This window comes from Pyrgilauda ruficollis, unplaced genomic scaffold (genome assembly GCF_017590135.1).
Source record: "Pyrgilauda ruficollis isolate IOZ18807 unplaced genomic scaffold, ASM1759013v1 scaffold71, whole genome shotgun sequence".
In the NCBI taxonomy this organism is placed as follows: Eukaryota; Metazoa; Chordata; class Aves; order Passeriformes; family Passeridae; genus Pyrgilauda; species Pyrgilauda ruficollis.
In genome coordinates, this window is record NW_024528933.1 from 1,707,170 (window position 1) to 1,728,558 (window position 21,389).

The 21,389-nt window shown below is 34.7% G+C and overlaps 1 protein-coding gene across 1 annotated transcript in view; it reads right to left on the reverse strand.

Annotated features, from left to right (window-relative positions):
• CNTLN (centlein) overlaps positions 1 to 21,389 on the reverse strand; it is a 168,932-nt gene that overhangs the window by 105,373 nt on the left and 42,170 nt on the right. Inside the window, 1 exon segment of the mRNA XM_041485556.1 lies at positions 17,389 to 17,560. Coding sequence (XP_041341490.1) covers positions 17,389 to 17,560 — 172 coding nt within the window.

Below are 21,389 nucleotides of genomic sequence, written 5' to 3' on the forward strand. Positions count from 1 at the left end.
TGGAAGTGGCTTGAGCTGACCTTGGACTGCATTGATGAGGGGAAACTCATGAAACTCTACTGCCAGTTGTGTTCTGACAGCAATGACGAGCAGCTGGCAAGCAGTAAAGTCTTCAATCAACAAACTTGATCCACATTCTTAAGATTAACTAGAAGTTTTATTTTATCCCTTATTAACAAGATCCTGACAATATCACTTGATTGAAACTGTTTGCGCATATTCTTAACACAAATACTCATTTCAATAGAGAAGATAAAATTTGGTACAATTTGCACATGGCACTGTGATCTCAAATACTGGTACTCCCCAAATAAAAAAAGTCAGGTATACTGACAACAATTACAAAAAGCAGTGTAAAATAAAGGTTAAGTAAATAAATCTCCAAATTCATGCCAATCAAGAAGTCAAGTGGTCCAAAGTTGATTAAAATCAATCAAGCATACACCTTAGCAAGCTTAGTATTTGTCAGAAACAGACAAATGGGCATAGCCATGTTATTGATGCAGAATACGCTTTTCATAAAGCCTAAGATAAACTCATTATTTCAACAAATAATTTACAAATTAAAGATATTGAGCACTTTTTTTAATAGAGAAACCTCAACTCCTCATACAGCAGTATATTAAATAAGTATAAGAAATTTGTCAGACAGTAAAAGTTCCCTGCGCTTTTGCTGACTGTTCCTTAAATACATTCTGTTCCTCATTTTGCATAGTTTAGGCCATATGTAATTGCAAACAGATGTCATTACCACCTATGATCAGTAAAATGCGTGTTTATAACCATTAGCTCATTAACACACAGGGGGAAAAAAAGAAAATGAGGAGTAGACAAGCCATGCAATCAAAAGAATACATTAAAAAAGCTGGACTTCATGTTTGTTTGAACAAAACCTGAGCACTATATAAAAATGAAAAAAAATCCAACAAAACTGAGAAGACAGAAATAGTGTCAGTAGATAAGGAAAATGTAGTTATACTCAGTTTCTGGAATTGATTTTATTACTTGAACTTTACTCTTTCTTTTTACAAAAGAGAAATACACCTAACAACTTGACACACACATCTTACTGATTTCTCAGCTACATGTAAAAAAAGAGCTCCATGTGAAACACAAGCTTTAGAACTATATTAGTAACTCAAAAAAGAGTCAAAAACTTTAATCTGTCACAAAAATTTCAATTCACATTACTGTTACTTTAAAAAGTCTACACCTGTTAAGTGCTCATAGAATTATCTAACTTTAAAAGGACCTTTAATATCCTCAAGTCCAACTCCTGCTGCTGACTTTTAAGACATAAGAATTACAGGAATTTCACTAATTATTAACTTCTTACTGTATCACTACCTTTTATTTTCTTGTTTAAAAAAATGAAATACTGATTATTTTAAAACATAATTCCATTTAAGTTCACTGCATTAGTCACAGACTACATCAAAACCTGCTCCTCTATGTCATGCAGGTTCTGCTATTGACTTTAGTAGGACCAATACATGAACAGTATTATTCTTCATTTTCTTTGAGGTTATTTTCCTATTCTTTTCTTCTTCCAAAAGAGATCCCTAGAAATTGCCATACTGTGATACACATTTTAAATAAAATACCGTAAAGTATTTTCATGGTAAATTTATGGTAAATTTATTTTATTTTCTAATTAAACCTTTACAGTCTCTGTCCACATATTTCTTGGAAAACTAAATCCAACAAATCAAGTCTTAGATCTTAACTAACACCTCAAAATGACTATGATTTTGCCTTAAAATATTCAGTAGATTGCTGTTACCAAAACATACTTACCTATAGAATTTGGGTCTACAATATCCTCAAAACCTGCTCCATTTTTTAAGTATACTTGTGAAATTTTTGATGAAATAAATTTAAAAACAAAAGTTGTGCTTATCAGTGGACTCCAGCTCAAAAGAAGTCTGGTATCATTTTCTGTTAAACTTAACAGAATCTTTGAATAATTGAGAAACATTCTTTTAATTTTCCTAGCCTAAAGGATTTGTTTATTCAAATATAAGAGAATGTTGAACATTAACTTTTGAGACAAGAAAGCAGACCTTCCCAAGATAGAAACCTGGGTGAAATTTCTCTCGCTGGTGTTTTGGTTTGGATTCATGTCAATTTAATACTTCCAGACTTCTGTAGTCCAAGTATCTTTGGATAAGAGCAAAAAAAAAATTATTAAAAATTATTCAACCCAAATTATTTAGTGAAAAGATTTGGTTACTATGAGAACAACCAACTTCTTCTGTATACACACATGACTCTATCAGCAAACCAGAGTTCGAAGATCAATGCATGAAGAAAGAATGGCATTTTTACAAGGGCAGGTAGTGACAGGACGAGGGACAATGACTTCAAACTGAAAGAGGGAGATTTGAATCATGTATTATGATGAAATTCTTTACTGTGAGGGTGTTGAGGCACTGGAACAGGTTGCCCAGAGAACATGTGGATGCCCCACCCCTAGCAGTGTTCAAAGCCAGATTGGATGGGGCTTTGAGCAACCTGCTCTAGTGGCAGGTGTCCCTGCCCATGGTCACAGTGGGGTGAAACTAGATCATCTTTAGGTTCCTCCCAAGGCAGGCCATTTATTATTCTGTGAAATGCAATTCTATCAGAACCTCAAAGAGAGATGGGACATTTTCTTGGCTTTTCACTTTTTACATCTAAACTCTAATCTGTAATCTAAGAACTAAGGGAAGTATTACAAATACTAAGGCCAAAATGGCAAATATTTTGGGCTATAATGGAATAATGACTTTAAAATCTTAACACTATCAGAAAGAAAAAGAAAAAAAAAAAAAAAAAAAAAAAAAAAAAAAAGGGGTTGAGTTTCAAGACTACATAAATCAGTCAATGTCCAAGGTCTGTATGAAGGACGGAGTCCAGTTTCATAGTAAAGACCAGAAATCTGCAATCCAGAAAATTTCAGCCTGAGAGGCAGCACTATGCTCTTCAACAACTTTTGCCTTAGAATTATAATTTTTCATATTATGAACTGAAATAGTAACTCACAGAGTAACTCAGAGAAATCCATGAAGTTCACTTCCTAAAGTCTATTCTGAACCCTATGTCTAGAACTGAAATTCTTATGAGACAATAATTTCAGTGTACACATAATGGTGACTCTCTTCACAGTCTATCCATCTACATGCTGAGTGCAGTAAATAAAAAGCTTCTTTTAGGATTAAGCCTCTTAGAGTCCAACTGTATTACAAGCTTCACAGATTAAGGGTTTCCTCTTTCACACCATAAAATCAGTTTACATCACGTACTATTTTACAAAAGATCATGTGTCTACTGTGATACTGAAATGTGGTACCTTAGAGGCAAAATATATATTCTAAATAAATGTCAGAATTTGTATTTATGTTTTAAACAACAAACACAAGCAAGAAAATATTTATTTCTATCAAGAAGATATCTCACTACTCTCACAAGTCTTTTCACAGTGAGACTCTGGTGATCATTTTCTGGATGTATTAATCAAGTTGAAGCACAAGCACCATCTTTGCAAGAAACCTGCAGTATACAGGAAACCATCCACTGTACTCACAGAAGGGAATCCAATACCATTGTTGTCACCTATTAAAAGTAGTACAAACAATATGGAAAAAATACAGCCATGCTCCATTATATTTCTGTTCTGCATGACTTTCTACACTGGCAAAAGAGAGCAGGTACCGAAGGAATGGATATCTAAGAGCTTCAGGACTAATTACACAGCCTAATGTGTAACGTCCTTATGCCTGCTTGTGCTCAGCCTTCTCACCACAAAGCTGTGCTAAGACCAATTGCACTGTACCATCACTCTGGGCTAGGAGAGGATAAAAAGAGCCTGGACAGTCTTTTTGTGACTTAGATGCAAGCTCAACTCTGCTTCAAACTAGCCAGCTTAGTAAAAGCTAAAGTCTCAGCAACAGAGCAGAGTTTAGACATACAGCTCAGACCAGAAAACAGGTGTACAAGATTACCAGAACAGCTGAGTTAGGAAAACAGTAATTTTGACCTATGGCACCCAACTAAACTATGACACATACCTAAAAGTTTTCTTCAGTCAAAACTCCTGGAATCTAGTGTCATATGCCAAGCAAAGACATAATGAATGAAATTATCAGAAGGAATTTCCTGTTACTCTGTTACTGAGTTAGACATCTGCTAAGTCACACGCAGTGCTCACTACAGCATCCTTTGCTAACTCATTTCTGCAGCTTGGACATCCCATCGTCACAGCCTCATGTCTATTCACTGCAAATACATTTAAGATGGGCAACAAGCCTTGAAGAACAACTTACCCAGCCTGGACCTTGATCTCATGTCCCCCTGAGCTGTAAAAATGTCCTACAAGTCAGAAAAAGGGTATCCACCACCCATTCGCTGTCATAAGACCTATATTTGCCATCCTCCAAAATTCACATGATTTATATCATAGGAAAAAGAACACTCTGATCATCTAATATAGAAGGACAGGGAATTGAAAAAAACGATGCAATTCCTTTCTGAAGACCATGTGGCCACTACATCAGAAACACTTCCCAAACCCAATATGAATGATTTATTTTATTCATCAGGAGGATTACACCTCCTGGTATACAATTTATGCTCCAAATTATTGGGAAAAATATGCAATTACAAGATAAGAACACCACTTTGTAGTCTGGAAAAAAACACTTAGAAGAATCATCATGAAAAGAGTAAAGACAAGGCTGGATTTCATTAAGCCTTTTTGTCAAACTGGCCACACATTTCCTCATGCATTTGTTGAACTGGCAACTTTTCAGTAGCAAGTACACAATAAAACTGGATCTTTTTCCATAAAACTGGTCATAGCACAGCAAGCAAAAGTTGAAAACATCAGTCCTATTTGCTCTAATACATTAAATTAGTAAACATTAAAAACAGACTTAACACTAGAGAAGCCCAAGTAAACATTGATTAAAATATCTTATACTTTTGGAACAAAGCCTTCTAACTGTGGTTTAGAACTTTCTAGTAAGTATTATGATTTTTTTCTTCTTTTTTCTTAAGAGCTCTTACAGCATTTTCTGTAGCATTTTAGCTTTTAAAAAGCTTATGAAAAAGTTACCAGACAATTTAACTAGACCAAATATACAAAAATTAAGACAGTCTTTCTTCAAAGAATTGAAACTATCTTAAGATATAGACAGAGAGACAGACAGATAGACAGAAATAGATATATCTCCATACTGGAAGTTACTCGGTAAGTTTAAAAAAGAACATTTTTCTGAGTCTTTACTGAGTCTCAGCACTGCAAAGAAAAAATACATAAACCTTTATATAACAGTGAGGCTGGTCCAAAAAAAAGCAACTTTGTTGTCTGCTGAACTATTACACTATTATCACAAGTAAAAATCAAACCTGTGCACTAATGGTGTAAACTAGGGACTGTGCTTGTTATGCATTATCATCTCTGTACATTAGAACCTCAATCATACTCAAACAAATTCACTAAAGTGTGGTTTTCAATCTGCTAACTATGCATTCCATAATAGCCTGTAATTATTAAAAACTGACAAGAAAGCTACGCCACCTGTGTTTATGTGAAGCCAGGTAATGAAAAAAACAACAACGCTGTCATCACCTCTCAATTCCTGATTGCATTATCAAAACTGTAGCCGAGTTTGGCATCTGGGTGTGACCTTGTTAACTGCTAGGGTAATTAAATTTATTCTATTGGGAAAAGGGATGATAAATTATTAGCAAGAAGATTTTGTTCACATTTTATTAAATTGGCCTGTCAAAGGGTCGGCCAAATTATCAAGGGCCTCATTTATTGGAGGCCAGCCATATTGCCACATCTGTTACAATTATTTATAATTTCAGCAGTTGAAAACCAACTGAGTTCGGCATCCGCCATGTAAAGTAATTTACAAATTATCTGATGAGGGAGTGTTTTAGCTTCTCCCTCATTTCTAGCCAGCAGAAAGCAGCGCTGTAATTACAGAACACGATTAGGTTCTTTGGGGAACTTATCTTGCACTCATAGCCATAGTAAGATGCAGCAAGAACATATGGAGGAGCTTGTGCTTCTACTCCCTGAAGCTCGTGACCCGCCTGCCGCTGAGCCCTTGAGTTGAATTTGAATGAGAGTGCCATGGCTAATGTTCTACACATGCACCATTTATGCCACAAAACAAATCGGATCACTGTTAATTATGAAGCAGCTATAATCAGGCCTTCACATCTGTGTAATGTGAAGCGCAGTAGGCTGTATTCCAATAATGTATGACTACCTTTGGGTCGCAAATTGCGAGCCATATTGCCTCAGTAGTAGTTACTGAATTCAAAGTAAGTCCTTTGATAAAAGCCCATCACAAAGATATTTTTATCCATTTTTTTTTAAACACAAGCCTTTCTTTATCAGCTATTGACCAGAACAGTTAAAGCATATGGCACAAGTTCATTAATGAACAGTAGCACACAGCACTCTAATTTAATGAAACCACTTGAGCCATAAAAATCAGATTTAGTTAATTCCCCCCTCCCTTTTTTTTTCTTTTCTGCATCTAGCCTATACCCTGGACTCCAACATAATGTCATGGGTGATCTTGCCGTAAAATATAATTATTTTCTCATACATTTAAAAACAGATTTTATATTTTAAGAGCTTGTGCATTTTCCAGCATGGAATGAGAGGGTATGGGGGTGTGTGAGGACAAATGAAAATAAACTGAAAATTGGAAAGAAATGTCCAAGTAGTTTCCTCTTCATAATGCAAAATTTAATCTGGTAACTATTAATAGTCTATATATAATTTCTATTTTAAAAATTGTCTGGCAGCTGTCTTCTAACAAAAAAATATCCTTTATTCAGTGAAAAATCTTTATGTGAGGAAGCAGCTAAACAAGCAGCACCCAGATGGCAAACCAGCTACAGTTTAATTAATCCACTAAAAGCCATTCAGTTTTCAGTAAGGGTAATGTAATTTTGAATAATTGTAGGAAAAAAAAATCACTAAACGTTCTTAAGTTTTATTATAGCAGCATGAATAGTGCCACTATAGAGTAGTTAAAGTTGAGTTGCTCTTTGCATTATAAACCCCACATTTTCAGTATCTTGGTCCTTTTGATTCCTCTACATTGAAAATAGATAAAGGGAATATCAAACTAAAGGAGAATGAAACTATTCTTCAAAACAGATTTTTTCCTGTCTTTTTAGCACCCTAGAATAGAATGAAGACTATGTTTCAAAACTAATACTACTTCCTAAAGTATATTGCATTTCTTTCCTTTCTTAAAAAGTAATTTCTAAAGCTGCACAAAATCACTGTTCCTTGTTTTATAGACAACACATACCTGCATCCTGGCGCACATACGACATTGCAGGTGAAGTTCCAAATTGTCATAGTAAAACAAATCCAGATATAAATGAAATTGCATTTTATGAGGATAAGTGCTAGTATACTGTGGACCCAACAGCAACAATGACTTTACAGACTTCATTAGACAAGTTATAATGCCACACAGCTTTTCTGAGGCAAAAAACCACTTAGAAGTCAGTCCTTTTTAAGTGAATTATCAGCACGTGTGCAGCTCAAAGACTTTATAGACATTTAGAAAAATAATTATAGTTTAAGAAATGCCTTTATTTTCTCCTTTGCATCTGGTTTAAAGGACATGTATACAAAACATTGTAAATACAGTTTCACAACACATTGGTATCAGAAAACATTTTTGGAAATCAAAGAATTATTACTGCTTCTCTGACTGAGAAACAACCAGACTTGTACTAGTCTTTTTAGAAGTGTTTTGCTGTAAGCCAACATAAGTAATCTGATATAAAAAAATAACAAAATAAAAATTACATCATTAATATTAAAAATCCCATGAGTTGCAAATATAAAGTTAAAATTATACTCACCTATGCATTTCAAACACTAAAAAATACTGTTACTTTTCCATCACAGATGTGAGCGTGGAAAAAGTACAACTTTGCGAACTATAATTTATACCTATCCTTATTGTAAGGGTAATAATCTGAAAATAACAGACAGTTAGCAGTTAGGGAATACAACCATTCAAAAAATGTTATTAGTATTTTCCATCATTAAATTCTAATTATTTACTCAGTGCGTTGTGCCACGTAAATTGATCAATTTCAGCTCCATATTACTTTCTCCAAAGCCTAAGCCTTCAAGCAAACAGTGATAAATCTTCTGCTTTCCTCAATGTGCTTCAGTGTTATATAGCAATAATATCCATTATGATTTTATTTCATCTTGTCCATTACAAATATCTTTTTACTACAGTATTTGCTGATTGCTTTAAAAACTACATTTTGACTTCTTTATGATGATTTTAAATTACTTTTTTAATGAATTGAGTATTTCTAGAAGCTTGAAGACAATTCTGTCAAGTTTTGACCCACACAGGGTGCAAGAATGAGAAGCTGTTATTGTACATAAATTAAACTTAAGTTTTCTAACAGTAAAACCCAAATAATAGAAATGTAAAATGCATTTTGTTAGGAATATGTGATCTCTCCTTTTTTTTTTTAATGCTGTATAATTACCAAGACAGAAAATTAAGCTCAAACATGGGTTTCAAATATTCACACTGAAATAGTGGGTATATTGGACTAAATGTAGAACTGCCAAAATAAACCAGAGATACCCAGTCAAGCTAAGTTCTTTCACCATTTGTATTTCAGTTAAAATCAGTATTTTAAAGACTCTACTACATAAGTCTAATAAACTGAAATCACTGAAAAACTGAAGTTAAAAACCCGTAAGTCATACTCTGAAAATACATCTTGATGGATTTTTGCATGGCAGTAATGGGTGCAGTTTTGAAATATTTCCTTTATGTATTTCTCATATGGATCTAACTTTGTATTTTAGTTTAAAAATGTGGGGTTTTTTTTTTTGTCTAATAATCATAAATTACATATATGTGCAATCTATGTTCTTCCATTGTTTTACTGGTGTTTTCTCTTCTGACTACTTCTAGAAACTTCATAATGACAAATTATGATACTGCATGAGGTAGATGCTACAGTTTGACAGATGTCCAATTTGACATTTGACAGATGTCAAATGCTACAGTTACAAATGGAAACTTTTACATGCCTGTTAATTACTGTTTTTTGATCAGTGACACCTCTTTGGTGACATTGTCTTTGGTGTCTGCAGACACACAGAAAGTAGGAGTCAGGGCAGAAATGACTGCTTCAATTCAGTAAATATGTTTATATATTTATTATTCACATGAATAATAGTTATGGTATACTAACTGAACTACTAAATGCATACATAGTAAGATGTAAATATAATTTTTCTGTAAAGCAGACTGAAATTTTTCATTACACACATTACCAGAATAGCCAAATAAAATGAAGCAAATGTTTGTTCTCACCAACTAAGAATACAGCATTTTAAAAAGGCATTTTTGTCTTTAATGGAAGAAAACAGATATTCTTGCTAACAAAGTCAACACTAAAAAACCCATTTTTTCCTGACTCAATGTAATCTGAACAACAAGAAAAGTTCAAGCCCAGGAAAGAATGTGTAACACACACAACACCGATGTACTATACTCATAGCTATTCAGCATCTGAAGAAGATACCTCACTGTGTCAACAGACTGTTAGTATGCCTCAAAGGTTAAACTGTCAGCAAGGCATTAATCTGAACATGCTCAAGAAATCAGTATTTCATAGCAGAAATAAAACTGTACTTAAACCAACTTCACTTCTTACGAAGTGTCCACAATGCTTTGTTGTCTTGTTAACCAAGCTTCTATTCCAAATCCATTGTATTCTGATGTTGCAGTCAAGAAACAGTTAGATGAGTTAGAATGCTCCTTTTAATCACACTTGACTTCACAATTTTACAAATTACTGGAATTCTGGTCATCTAACAGGTCAAGAGAAGGTAATCACTGTTTTTCTCCCCTCCGGAGACCCCAGATGGGTAACCAACACAATAATCATTACCTTTCTGAAATTTATACTGGATAGTAAGGGTGGTGATGGCAAATTTGGCTGCAATCAAAATCCAGTCAAAAATGAACTTTATGATACATTACCAAGAGGCATACTCTGGTCTTTCAACCAGGGCAACACTGAATGTTAACAAAATTTGTGGTATTTGTTACTGGAGAATTAAGACTGACTTTTCATTTTACTCTTTGTGTTGTCACTTTCATTCAAATAATATAATTCTTCCTCCCTTTCATTTGTTTATATCAGTTAGGAATTAAAGCCTTTGAAAAACCATCACAACTTCTAGATTGGTAAAGTACCAAACATTTTGTGAGAAATTTGGAAATAACAATCAATCTGCCTTTCATTCTTCTTCTCATTTTCTACTCCCATAGGCTCTCAAAATCCACACAGGACAAAGTGAATTACTTCTTGCCTTTTTCCAAGACAGATCAGAGATCACATTTCTGAAGCAAAACTAATTCAAAGTCCAGATAGATTGATATTTCAAATGAGTCCAAGTCATTAAACATTTGCATTGAATTTTTTGTGCCTACTGGATCTTATTTATATTTATAGGTATAGTTATATATTTATATTTAGAAATGCTCTCCAGAAATGCAAGTTCAAGATTAGCCAATTTCTTATGGAAATAAGTATCTCACAGGAAAATAAACAGTTCATTTATCAAAACCATATAATGTCCTTCCAAATGAATGGAACATCAAGACACAGTTACTTCCAGCTATAACTATATAAGCTCATTAGCTAGATCATACTGGTATGACAATTTGCTAGTTTTATGACTAGCAGTACTTAAGTGGTTATAATTATAGTATCTGAAAGGTAGCATCCTAGTAAGATGAATGGAGCACATCAAAAATATTATGCTTTTTCCTAGTTGGCAGCCACATCCCCTAATGTAGCTAATGGGGTTTTTTGGTAGTCAGCATTTGTCAGGACAAGACAAACAGCATGTCTTTTGCCTTGCACAAACTTTCCCAACCTTTCCTGCTTTGAAAACAGTACTAATAAAAAACTTATTCAAGTATAAAACTAGCTAAATCTACATGTAAAAACCATATTCACACCATTCATCTTTTAAAACTATGGTTCATATACTTTTTTAAAGTATAACACCAATGTACTATTCAATAGCAGTTGATAATATTAAAATATTTTTTTTAAGGAATTTAACATCAGAAAATTTAAAAATTAAAAGTAGCTGTCAGAAAATAATACAGGTAACTGAAGCAGCTTCCAGGTTTCCATCTGGCTCCTCTTCTTTTATTTTTCTATTTTGTAGATCAAATAAATGTTTAATATTTACATTGAATTATTCGGGGTTTAATTATTCAGGGCTTAACCCAGTTTTGGAAGAAGCACCATATTTAATTACATTGCAGTAGACACATTCCAAAATATTCAGAATTGCCCAGCATACTATTAATAAAGTCAGGTGTACAGAAACAGGATGTAAAACAGACATCAGAAGACTAGAGACAGAACATTGCATAGAATATCCAAAAGAAAAGCAAAAATATTGTATATGATTATTTCAGAACTAGCCAACTTCATAGAAGAAAATAGTGGAATTTTGACTATATGTATGTGAATGGTTATACTTCACTTGAATGCAAACAGGATATTAGATCTACTCAGTAAAGTTTTTAATCCCCAAGAAAACTTACAAAAATAAATTGTGTTCATAAGATGAAAATAAATAGGAATATATTTTAAATAATTCCTTACGACATCTTATGACATTTGACAGTGGGAAATAAAAAGCACCAGCAAGCAACACACAAGTGCTCTGCAAAAATTGTTGACTGACTGTACATAGAGAATTTCTTAACAGATTATAGCTATCCTTTCTCTGACAGGTAGCTTAGATTGTTACAGGTGAAGATATTTAAAAACAAATGAGAAAACATGGAAGGTATCAAAATCAGTACACTGTAATATATTTAGTCTATATGACACATGAGCATTATTCATCAGTCAGAAAGGGTAGGTAATTTAGCTGAATTATACAGAAAGTAAAGTATTCCATATTTCTCAGCTATCCTAACAATTTCCTGCATTGATTTACTTGATTTCATCAGAAAACATTTTTTTGGTACATCAATGAAGAGTTACTTGAAACAGAAAACAAAATACCATCAAGAAAGCAAAAAATGCCCAACCAAAGCCAGGACCTCCAGAAGCAAAAGATGGAACTATAATGGCTACTCACATGTAATGGAACACAGCCTGATAATGGTGGGAAAAGGAAATACTGACATATATGGAATATGTGTGATGGCAAAATTATCTTAGGTCAGACCAAGGAAAACAGAGAAATTTAAAAAAATAACCTAGTAAAACCAAATAATCAACCTATGCTATTATTGGATAGTATGTTAACCAGAATTGTACTGCAACTGGAAAAAAAATCCCTGCAGAGTGAAAGAGCTGAAACAAATTACCAACACTTAACAAGTGTGCAGGGTTTATTTTAAAGTAGATTTAGATTGCTCCTATGCACTAAATGCCAGCGAACAGCCAGGGTACATTTTTCAGTTCCATGATCCAAAAGGTATTTAGTGGATACTGTCATTAACTTTTCTATGGTATCAGCTGAAGTATGAGAGAGTAGGGTCATTTGGTAGACTTTCTTCAAAGTTTTTGGTGAGGAACTAACACTAAGGTAGATCCATCTAAAAAATGTAACAGTAACCACATTACATGCACTGTGTATAAAACAAGTATTCTCCTACATTAAATGTTTTATCACAATGCCCACACCCTAAAAAAATATATTACAGAGACCCAAACAAATAGAATCATAGAATCGCTAAGGCTGGAAATGACCTTGAAGATCATCAAGTTCAACCTTTGACTAAAGCCATCGTGTCAACTAAATCATAGCACTAATTGCCACATCCAGCTGTTTCTGAATCCAAACATACAGTAATATCGAACATATAGTAATGACATAAATTTTTAAAAGTTACTCTAAATTAAGACAAAGCAAAACTATAATGGAAATTATTACAGCACCATTGCAGAAATTCATGTTACAACCCACGCTTTTTATGAGAATTTGAAAAGAACATGGGCAGAAATCAGCTGAAGAAACTCTAGGGCGAATGTGAAGAGACAGACCAGACAAACTATCAGACTATATATAGCACATTCATGATATTTAGTTTCATTTTATTTATATTCACTTTTCCCCTCACAAATAATTGAATATTCTGCAGAAATCAGTCTACACCATTACCCACAGGAACTGCTGTGGTCTAAGAATATCAGTACAGGGTCCTTCAAGCATGAAAACTATTGCCTGTGAGTGCACAATTTAGTATGACCCTAAGAGACTCAGTTTACGCAGGATTTCTTCAACTTCAACCTAAAGGCACATCAAATACCAAAATCTATTTGCTAGAATGTGACCAAGTGTACTGGTGTTTGGTATGCAAGAAACAAAGACTACCTTAATTAACACATTTTCCAACTATAGAGAACAGTATCTGAGCTTGAAGTAAAGTGTGGGAATCTGTTAAAGATCTGAGTTCCTCAAAACCTTCTCAATGTAGACATAAAAACGAAAATACACTTATTACTTATGTGGGCTTCAGCATATTTGACTGGACATGTAGTTTCTCTTCTGCCTTATCATGTGTGAAAGGACTCAGGTTTTTCATTCTAATTTGAATAGGAACCTGCACTACCACTAGCATTTACAGATCTATATAGGGGTTTAGCATTTATTGTCAGAATTTAATACTGCTTACATAAACACATTTATTTTTAACCATGCTTAAAGGTTGCTGCAGTTACAAAAAATACTGGAAGTGTAAAACAACCATATTATGGTAAACACAGTAACTTGATGTTCTGATGACAATTTTGTGAGCTTGAAGGAAAGCAAACTACTTCTTAAAGACACCATGAGAAGGACTAGCAAAGGCAAATGCAGGTACAAAATAACATCTGAAAATATATCTGTCATGCTCCTATTTTTATCTCCTTGCTGGTGCACTTGATGTAGATTTTTTCGATGCCTCATACTGGAAACTCTTACTGTGCTTTCCAATTACTGTATCTAAATAGTCAAATTAGACTACTACAGAATGCTTTTCTTCATCCACAGACATGCACGCTACCACTATTCATGGTATTCTCTATCTGAGAGCTGATTTCCAAGACATAAATGATAATTTCCTGTTGAATGATAATGCTATTTCCACTCCACTAAAAAGGCCTTCCACTGAACAACTTTTAATCAGTATGATTAACATGGATCCTAAAGGCCACATCAGATAAGCGAAAGTAAAGCATTATAAAAACAAAGGCCTTAAATTGTAAATTTCAGAAAACTGTGATAAACTGGTGAAGGACTTCAGAATCTCTTCTTGTCTTATTATCCCTAGTATTGATTGAAATCTCTCCACCTTGAAATTGTTGATGAGGACAAATCTATTGAGTCTCATTAAATCCAGCATAGGAATGAAGTCCCCAGAGCATTTGGGACCACTAAAGCAGATGCTACACATTTTAGAAAAATATTCTCTATCCTTGAGAATATGAACTACAGCTGCAAAATGAAATAGACATCAATTTATTTCCATAAAAGCTCTAATGTAAAGGAGTTATTGTAGAACACAGCATCCTTAATATTTGTACTTAGAGAAAAAAGGTACGTGAAGTAAACCCAACTTGATAAAACAGGTTACAGATCTTTACACGCTCACTACAGCTCCTCAATAAATTTACACATAATTCAAAGCAAGTTTATGACCTCAGATTTATCAGAAATACTTTTTCAGTCTCTTGTTTCATACTACACATCAACATCAGCACAAAAACCTGTTTTTCTCAATGGCACCCTGTTAACATGAACTTTGAATATGTGACCCAACCATACTGCTTGAGCTACAGCACATGGTGCCTATCTGACCACTAACAGAGAGGTCATTGATCTTGCTGCAAGGGACAATGTATCATAGGATGTACACGCTGATAGGCTCAATGCCATTTGAAGAAGCAGGAAAATATTCCTTTGTGACTGTATTTATGGAATAGCTGACACATCCTTATCTAGCTGTTGCAGACTGCATATTATTAATGAAGGGAAGACAAACAGAACACAGATTTGTCTGCAATAGTTTGTGCCTCTCTCATTGAAGCAAAAAAATAGACATTTATATTATTTCTATAGATGCTGAGTTTTTCAAAAGCCTGCTGTGACTTCGGTAGGACTGCATATTTGAAAAAACCACATTACTTGACGTAATTACAATTGGTTGTTTTATACAGCTCTGATCAGAAATACAGAATAGGATTGCCGCAATAAATTAATTCCTTTCCCCTTCTGAAGTTCTCTTAACTCAGCTTGCCACAAACATTAGCTCTATTCCACTGTGACTCAGGAACTTCACTTACCCCTTTTTTCACTGTTTTTCTCTCTTTTTTCCATACTTTCTTCAGGTTTGATATTTTGCAAAAAGACAACTTAGCAGTTCCACAAAAGTAATTTTTTAGCAGATATGAGTTGGCTTTTGCTAGTTTAAGAGAGCTTACTCCTCCATGTTAAAAAATATTGAATTCAACATCTCCAAACCAGCAAATTTTAGAGTCTTTTGTAAACTGGGACTATTTGGCAGCTATCAAAAATTAGGGCTTACCTTCTAAACCACACTACTCTTGTTATAAGATAGGCAGAAGTTTTAAGTCCTGCCTAGACTGACAAAGAACTGTGAACCAGCTTTCTGAAGCAATCCTAAATACTGAACCAAGCCCAGATTAAAAGTGCCTTGACCCTATAGCTATATTAATATAACCATCAATTTTACGTATTACTTAAGCAACTATTTTTCACAGGACATGTCAAACTCTTTCCCATACTGAAGAAGTAATGGCAAAATCTCCACTGTGCAAGGTAAAGTAACCTTTATTAGAAGTTTTTTTATGCTTTAAAACAGTGTCATGAAAATCCAGTTTTATTTTCTTTCATATTGTACTGCTGCAGAACTTTTCTGGAATAATATGGTTTTATCAACACCAGTGAAGACATGTCTTCCCTTTTCTTTATTTTTTTTTCTTTTGAGTGACTCAAAGGATTCATTTAACACCTTCAGAAGCACTGACTAGAGAATGGAAAATAAAAACTAGCAACTCCTGACACCTCCATTCTCTTTTTTTTTTTATCCTAGAATTTACTCTGTCTTGCCCTACAGATAAATTCCTCCTGCCTTGGACATGTTCTGAACAACTTTGACAGAAGGTCTACCTGTAGCTTGACTGAGCTACTACCGCAATGCAGAAATTCTTTAATATCATCATTGCATCATCACTGTATCATCACTGCAGTCAAATAAACCGCAGAGTTTTTAGGGTGTTTGGGGTTTTTTCCACTCTTTTTTATATGTAACAGTTCTTTATGCAGTCATTTCACACAATTTCAAATTACCTTAGCAAACCACATCACATAGTACAGTGTCGAGTAGACAAGTGCTGTGCACTACAAGCTATGAACACTAAACAAACACACCTTTGGAACCCAGTACCGATTCTGGTTTGACTCAGGTCTAGCTCCACAGTTTTATTACAACCTGCACACTCTAAGTAAGATGACAAAGGGAAGAAAAATTTTTTGAGAAAAAGCACTGGCAATACACAACTTCAGAATGCAGTTCCAAGATAGCAGAATGCATGTGCAAGTTGTTTATACTTCCTTGTTTATTCTTCCTTGCCTTCTTCCTTCTTAATCTTTCTAAAAAGGAAGCAAACATATTTCTTATATTTGTTAAGAGACTGAAAAACATATATAAGTTCATAAACCTGAAAGAAGTTCTGAGTAGTGGTGTTTGACAGATCGAGTGAACATTTTCTCTTACATTCACCAATAACATAAAACTGTTCTGCAAATACACATATTGTTCCAACTTTGTGAACTAGTTAACCATTTCAAAAGATATTATAGCAACAATTTTTCCAGTTAATTTTTATACAGCAGGTTTTTGTGTCTTAAACCACTAATATTCTTTGTGATTCACACAAATACTTCAGTGAAAAGAATATTTTCCCCTGAACTATGAAAATCAATTTGGAGAATTTAGTAACTGAAAGCTCCTGTCCTACAGAAGAGAAAGAAGAATAACATAATTAACACCAAATCAGATAAAGAAATTCATATGCTTGGCAATTCAATCCTACATTTCTTCAGATGCAACAAAATCTAAATTTTTCAAGGCTGATCAATTCAATGTATGCAAGGGGCCATGTATGCTGGTACGCAATCAGGCCAAAAAACTCAGATACTCAATTATATTTTGGCAATAATAGAGAATAACAGAGGTCTAAAAAATGCAACACTACAAAGAGCTTTGATTGCTCTGTGCATTGATATTGTACAGATGGATATTAAAATGAACCCTATGAGCATAAAGCAGAATAACATACTTTTTCATATGTTGTTTTAGCTGTGTGAGCATATTCTTGGTCTTGCAGTACTTCTTGTGTATCAGCATTGAGAGACTCTAGCTGCTTTATCAGCTCAGCCTGCTGTGTTCTATCTTCAATGTTTTGTCTGTAAAGATTCTGTAGCTCCTCTAACTCCTTCCTGTGCAAGACAAGCAATAAAGAGAAATTAAGAAAAAGAACAATGACCTCTGTTAAAAAATTGTATGCAAATAATTTTATTGCACATATTGAGCTTCCTATCTTCATTTATTTTTTTTGTCAATTGCCTTACAAACACTATAAGTTACATATAAAATACTTACTATACACTTTTGAGAAATATCTAAAAAAGTTAACTTTCAAAATGGAATGCCTTTCTATTTCCCTGTAATGCTTTAACTGCTCTAAAATAAATAAATTTTCACTACTTCATTTTTTTCTAATCAACATTCAGTTAATTCTTCAGCAGTAAGTGTAAAAATGTAAAATACACAGAATACATCAACTGTAAATAAGTTGTTGGGGTTTTTTACCTAGAACAATCAGAAAAAGATAAAACTTTTTCCTGAACTTGCAGAGTACGTGTGAAGCAACCTTTTTTTCTGACATGCATCTACTTCCTAGACACATGAATATATTTGCTGATAAATTCCTTTTTGTCTGCAGGTAAGGCATACTGCAACAACCATAAACAAAGTAAGCAAGACCTTTGGTGCATATCATATAACATAATAAAAACCCTATAAAGAGAGTAAGAGGAATGGTGTTGTAATGCAACCATAGGATAGATCTAGTATAATCAGCTGTCTAAATAATTTCACTGTACTGCTGATGGATTTTCTAAATTAAGATCAAAGCACAGTAACACTTACTGTGTTTACTATAAACAGTGATTAAAACTTTGAATATTTTCTGCAGCACATATTGAAAGTACAGATGACTCTATTAATCCCTGCTTATGTATTTTCTACTTATTTCCCTTTTAATTCACAAGCATATTTCAAACTAATATTACACAGAGATACCAAAATATATATTTAGCACTCCAACTAATTTTCCTCCTTACTTCCTCAAAGAATTGTCTTTTTATCCTCTAACACATATGTAATATTTCTGTGACTGGAATTATCATGAACAGGTGTTACCATTGCATTTTTCTAATGCTTCTGGAGATATCCAGGTAAAGATTAGTGTATAAAAGGTAAGCAGCAATACCAACTTCACTGTCTTCTTCCAGGGAAAACAGAATGACAAATAAACAATTTTAAGGGAAGTTCACAAAAGTTTTTCTTAAAACCTGTGCCACTAATTAGAGTTTGTGACTGAATGATTATTCAATACATATACATCTGAATAATTATATAAGAATTTAAACTACATGTGCGGTACAACAGTCAGACAGTTTTCTTTTGTAAAAAAGCACCATTTCAGAAAGCCTGTTAAGAGAGCAACAAAGGATAACACTAAAGGACACACTAACCATGCTTACCAGGACTCAATACTAAGTCCTGCTGTTCTGAATGAATTGTAAAGTAGTTCCCCAAAGTTAACAAAGGTAGGGATACACTAAAGACTCCTGATGTAGGGAAGTGTAACTGCAGAGCATATTGCATATGTACTAAATTAATTCAGTTCAGAAGAATAGCAGCAGAACTACAGACAAGTGATACATTAGTGCTTTCTGACAGCTCTACAACAGGCTTCCAAACAAGCTCTTGTTTAATTTCCCTGACTGCATGTATATAATAGAAAATAATACATCTTTTCACTGCAGTTGAAACACAGATTATATTAATTTTGCACAGGTTCTCCAATCAAATTTTCATTTTGTTGTGGAAGGGAAAAACATGGGATAATGTTGAATCCTCAAGACCAGTCTGCTATATTGCTACTTTTTAATTTGTATGCAAACATCAATGCAGTTATCTGTGTCTGTCACCTGAGAATGCAGTATTATGTGTTCTCTAATGGTCTGCCCACAAAGTGTATTAAGGTCAATGGGAATCTTCTTTATTGACTTTATCAGACTTCCAGATATATCCTTAAGGGGAGGTGGTGGGAGGGGGAAACTAAATCTTGCAACCACACAAGAACCACAGCACAGTCAGACACATTAACATGTTTGTCTATGTTAAATTCAAAGTTTTTACGTGTAAGGAAATTCAGTCACAGTTCCATTACAATACATTTTAGAAATCAAACTTTATTTATTGATACTTGTACTTTAACTTGCTTTTGTCTTTAGTGAATGAGGCCCTATTTTTACGTTGTAAATCAGTGGGGGAGCCTTCTTTTATTTCACTTTTACAGACCAATATTGAAATTATGCTAACCTTTACCAGGCACTATTCAGTACCAATGTGCAATACAAACAAATACACATAAATAAGTGCTTTGATAACAGATGAGCCAAATCAATGAGGAGAGTTTTAAATTAGGAACAGAAGGGATCAAAGATGCCAGTGAAATGGCAAGTGAGGGAGCTGCAGCCTGAACTGGCAGGCAAAAGCAGACAGGTAGATACAGACAGAAAAGACCTCGTGATGAGCAGCAGAATGTTCAGGGAGGATGTTCACTTTATGCACATAAATAATGGGAGTGCAGACAGTATGAAGGAGGTTCATAAGAGTCTTCCTGGTGAGAGGAGAAATGGGTGATAATGTCTTCACGGACAACTCATTCTGAAAGAACCAGTCAAGTTCTGGAGAACTGGGTGTGGGGGTCTTCATGAATATCAAGCAACTCTAGTTTGTTGCAGAACCAAGTGCATGCTGAACTTCAGGGAAAAATATGCAGGCTTACTAGACTGAGGAATATTAACTTCTCCCGCCAGGGTGGGTTTAAAGCTAATTTTCACTGCCACGCAATGCATAATGGGGGTGATGGGGATACATCTTACAGGGGGAATGTAGTAGGTGATTCAGGAAGGCTGTATCTTCCTAGAACCTCAGCCAATGGGGAAAGGAGGAGGGGGCCAACATGCAGTCAGGGGTTTAGGATAAAGGAGGCTGTGTCTTTCAAAAACCCAAGACTCCTCTGTCTCCTTTGTAGAATCTGGCCTTTTACAGTGTGATTTTCCACGCTCCGGGAAATTAGCTCAACTGGGTGCATATCTGAAGCTGCTGTTCAAATGGACATAGCACATCTTCATGGAAGACAACAGGGGCAATGAGAGATCTGTTTGCACCTGCTGGACTCACTGGGATAACAGAGACAAGGTGGGACAACTTACATGACTGAAGCACTGCCATGCATGGATACAGGTTCTTTAGGAAGGCCTAAAGGCCTAAAACAAGGTTCTGGGAACGTAGAGCAGTCAACTACATCTTAGTCCCTGGGAAGGTGATAGACCATGTAGAGGAGAAGATGATCACTGGGAGTCATAAGTGGAAGTAAGTATTTACAGAATATTCTGAGTTGAAAAGGGACCACAATGATCATCAAGTACAACTTTTAAGTAAATGGCTCATACAGGAACCGAACCCACAACCTTGATGTTATTAGCATCATGCTCTAGCCAGCTGGCCTGGCAGCCTTCTCTGAGGGAATTCCTATCTTAGTGGATAAGGGGTGAGCACCGGATGTTCTTTTTGACTGCAGTAAGACTCTTGACATAGTGTCCCATAAAATGCAATAGACAAGACTGATGAGGTACAGGTTAGATAAATGGACAGTAAAGTTCCCTTGAACTGGTAGAACTACTGGGTTTGAAGAGTTGTAACCAATGACAAAAAATCCAGCTCAAGGCCTAGCACTAAAGGAGTAGCCTTAGGGGCTAATATTAGGGCCACCACTTTTCCACATCTTCATTAATGACCCAGACAATGAGACAGAATGCACCACGGCAACTTTGCTGATGACACACAAAAGGGGGATTGCACAACAGATGTTTGGCTGCCATTGAGAGGGACCTTTACAGACCAGACAAAAGGGTGGACAGGAACCTCATGAAATTCAACAGAGTCAAGTGCAAATTACTGCCCCGGGGG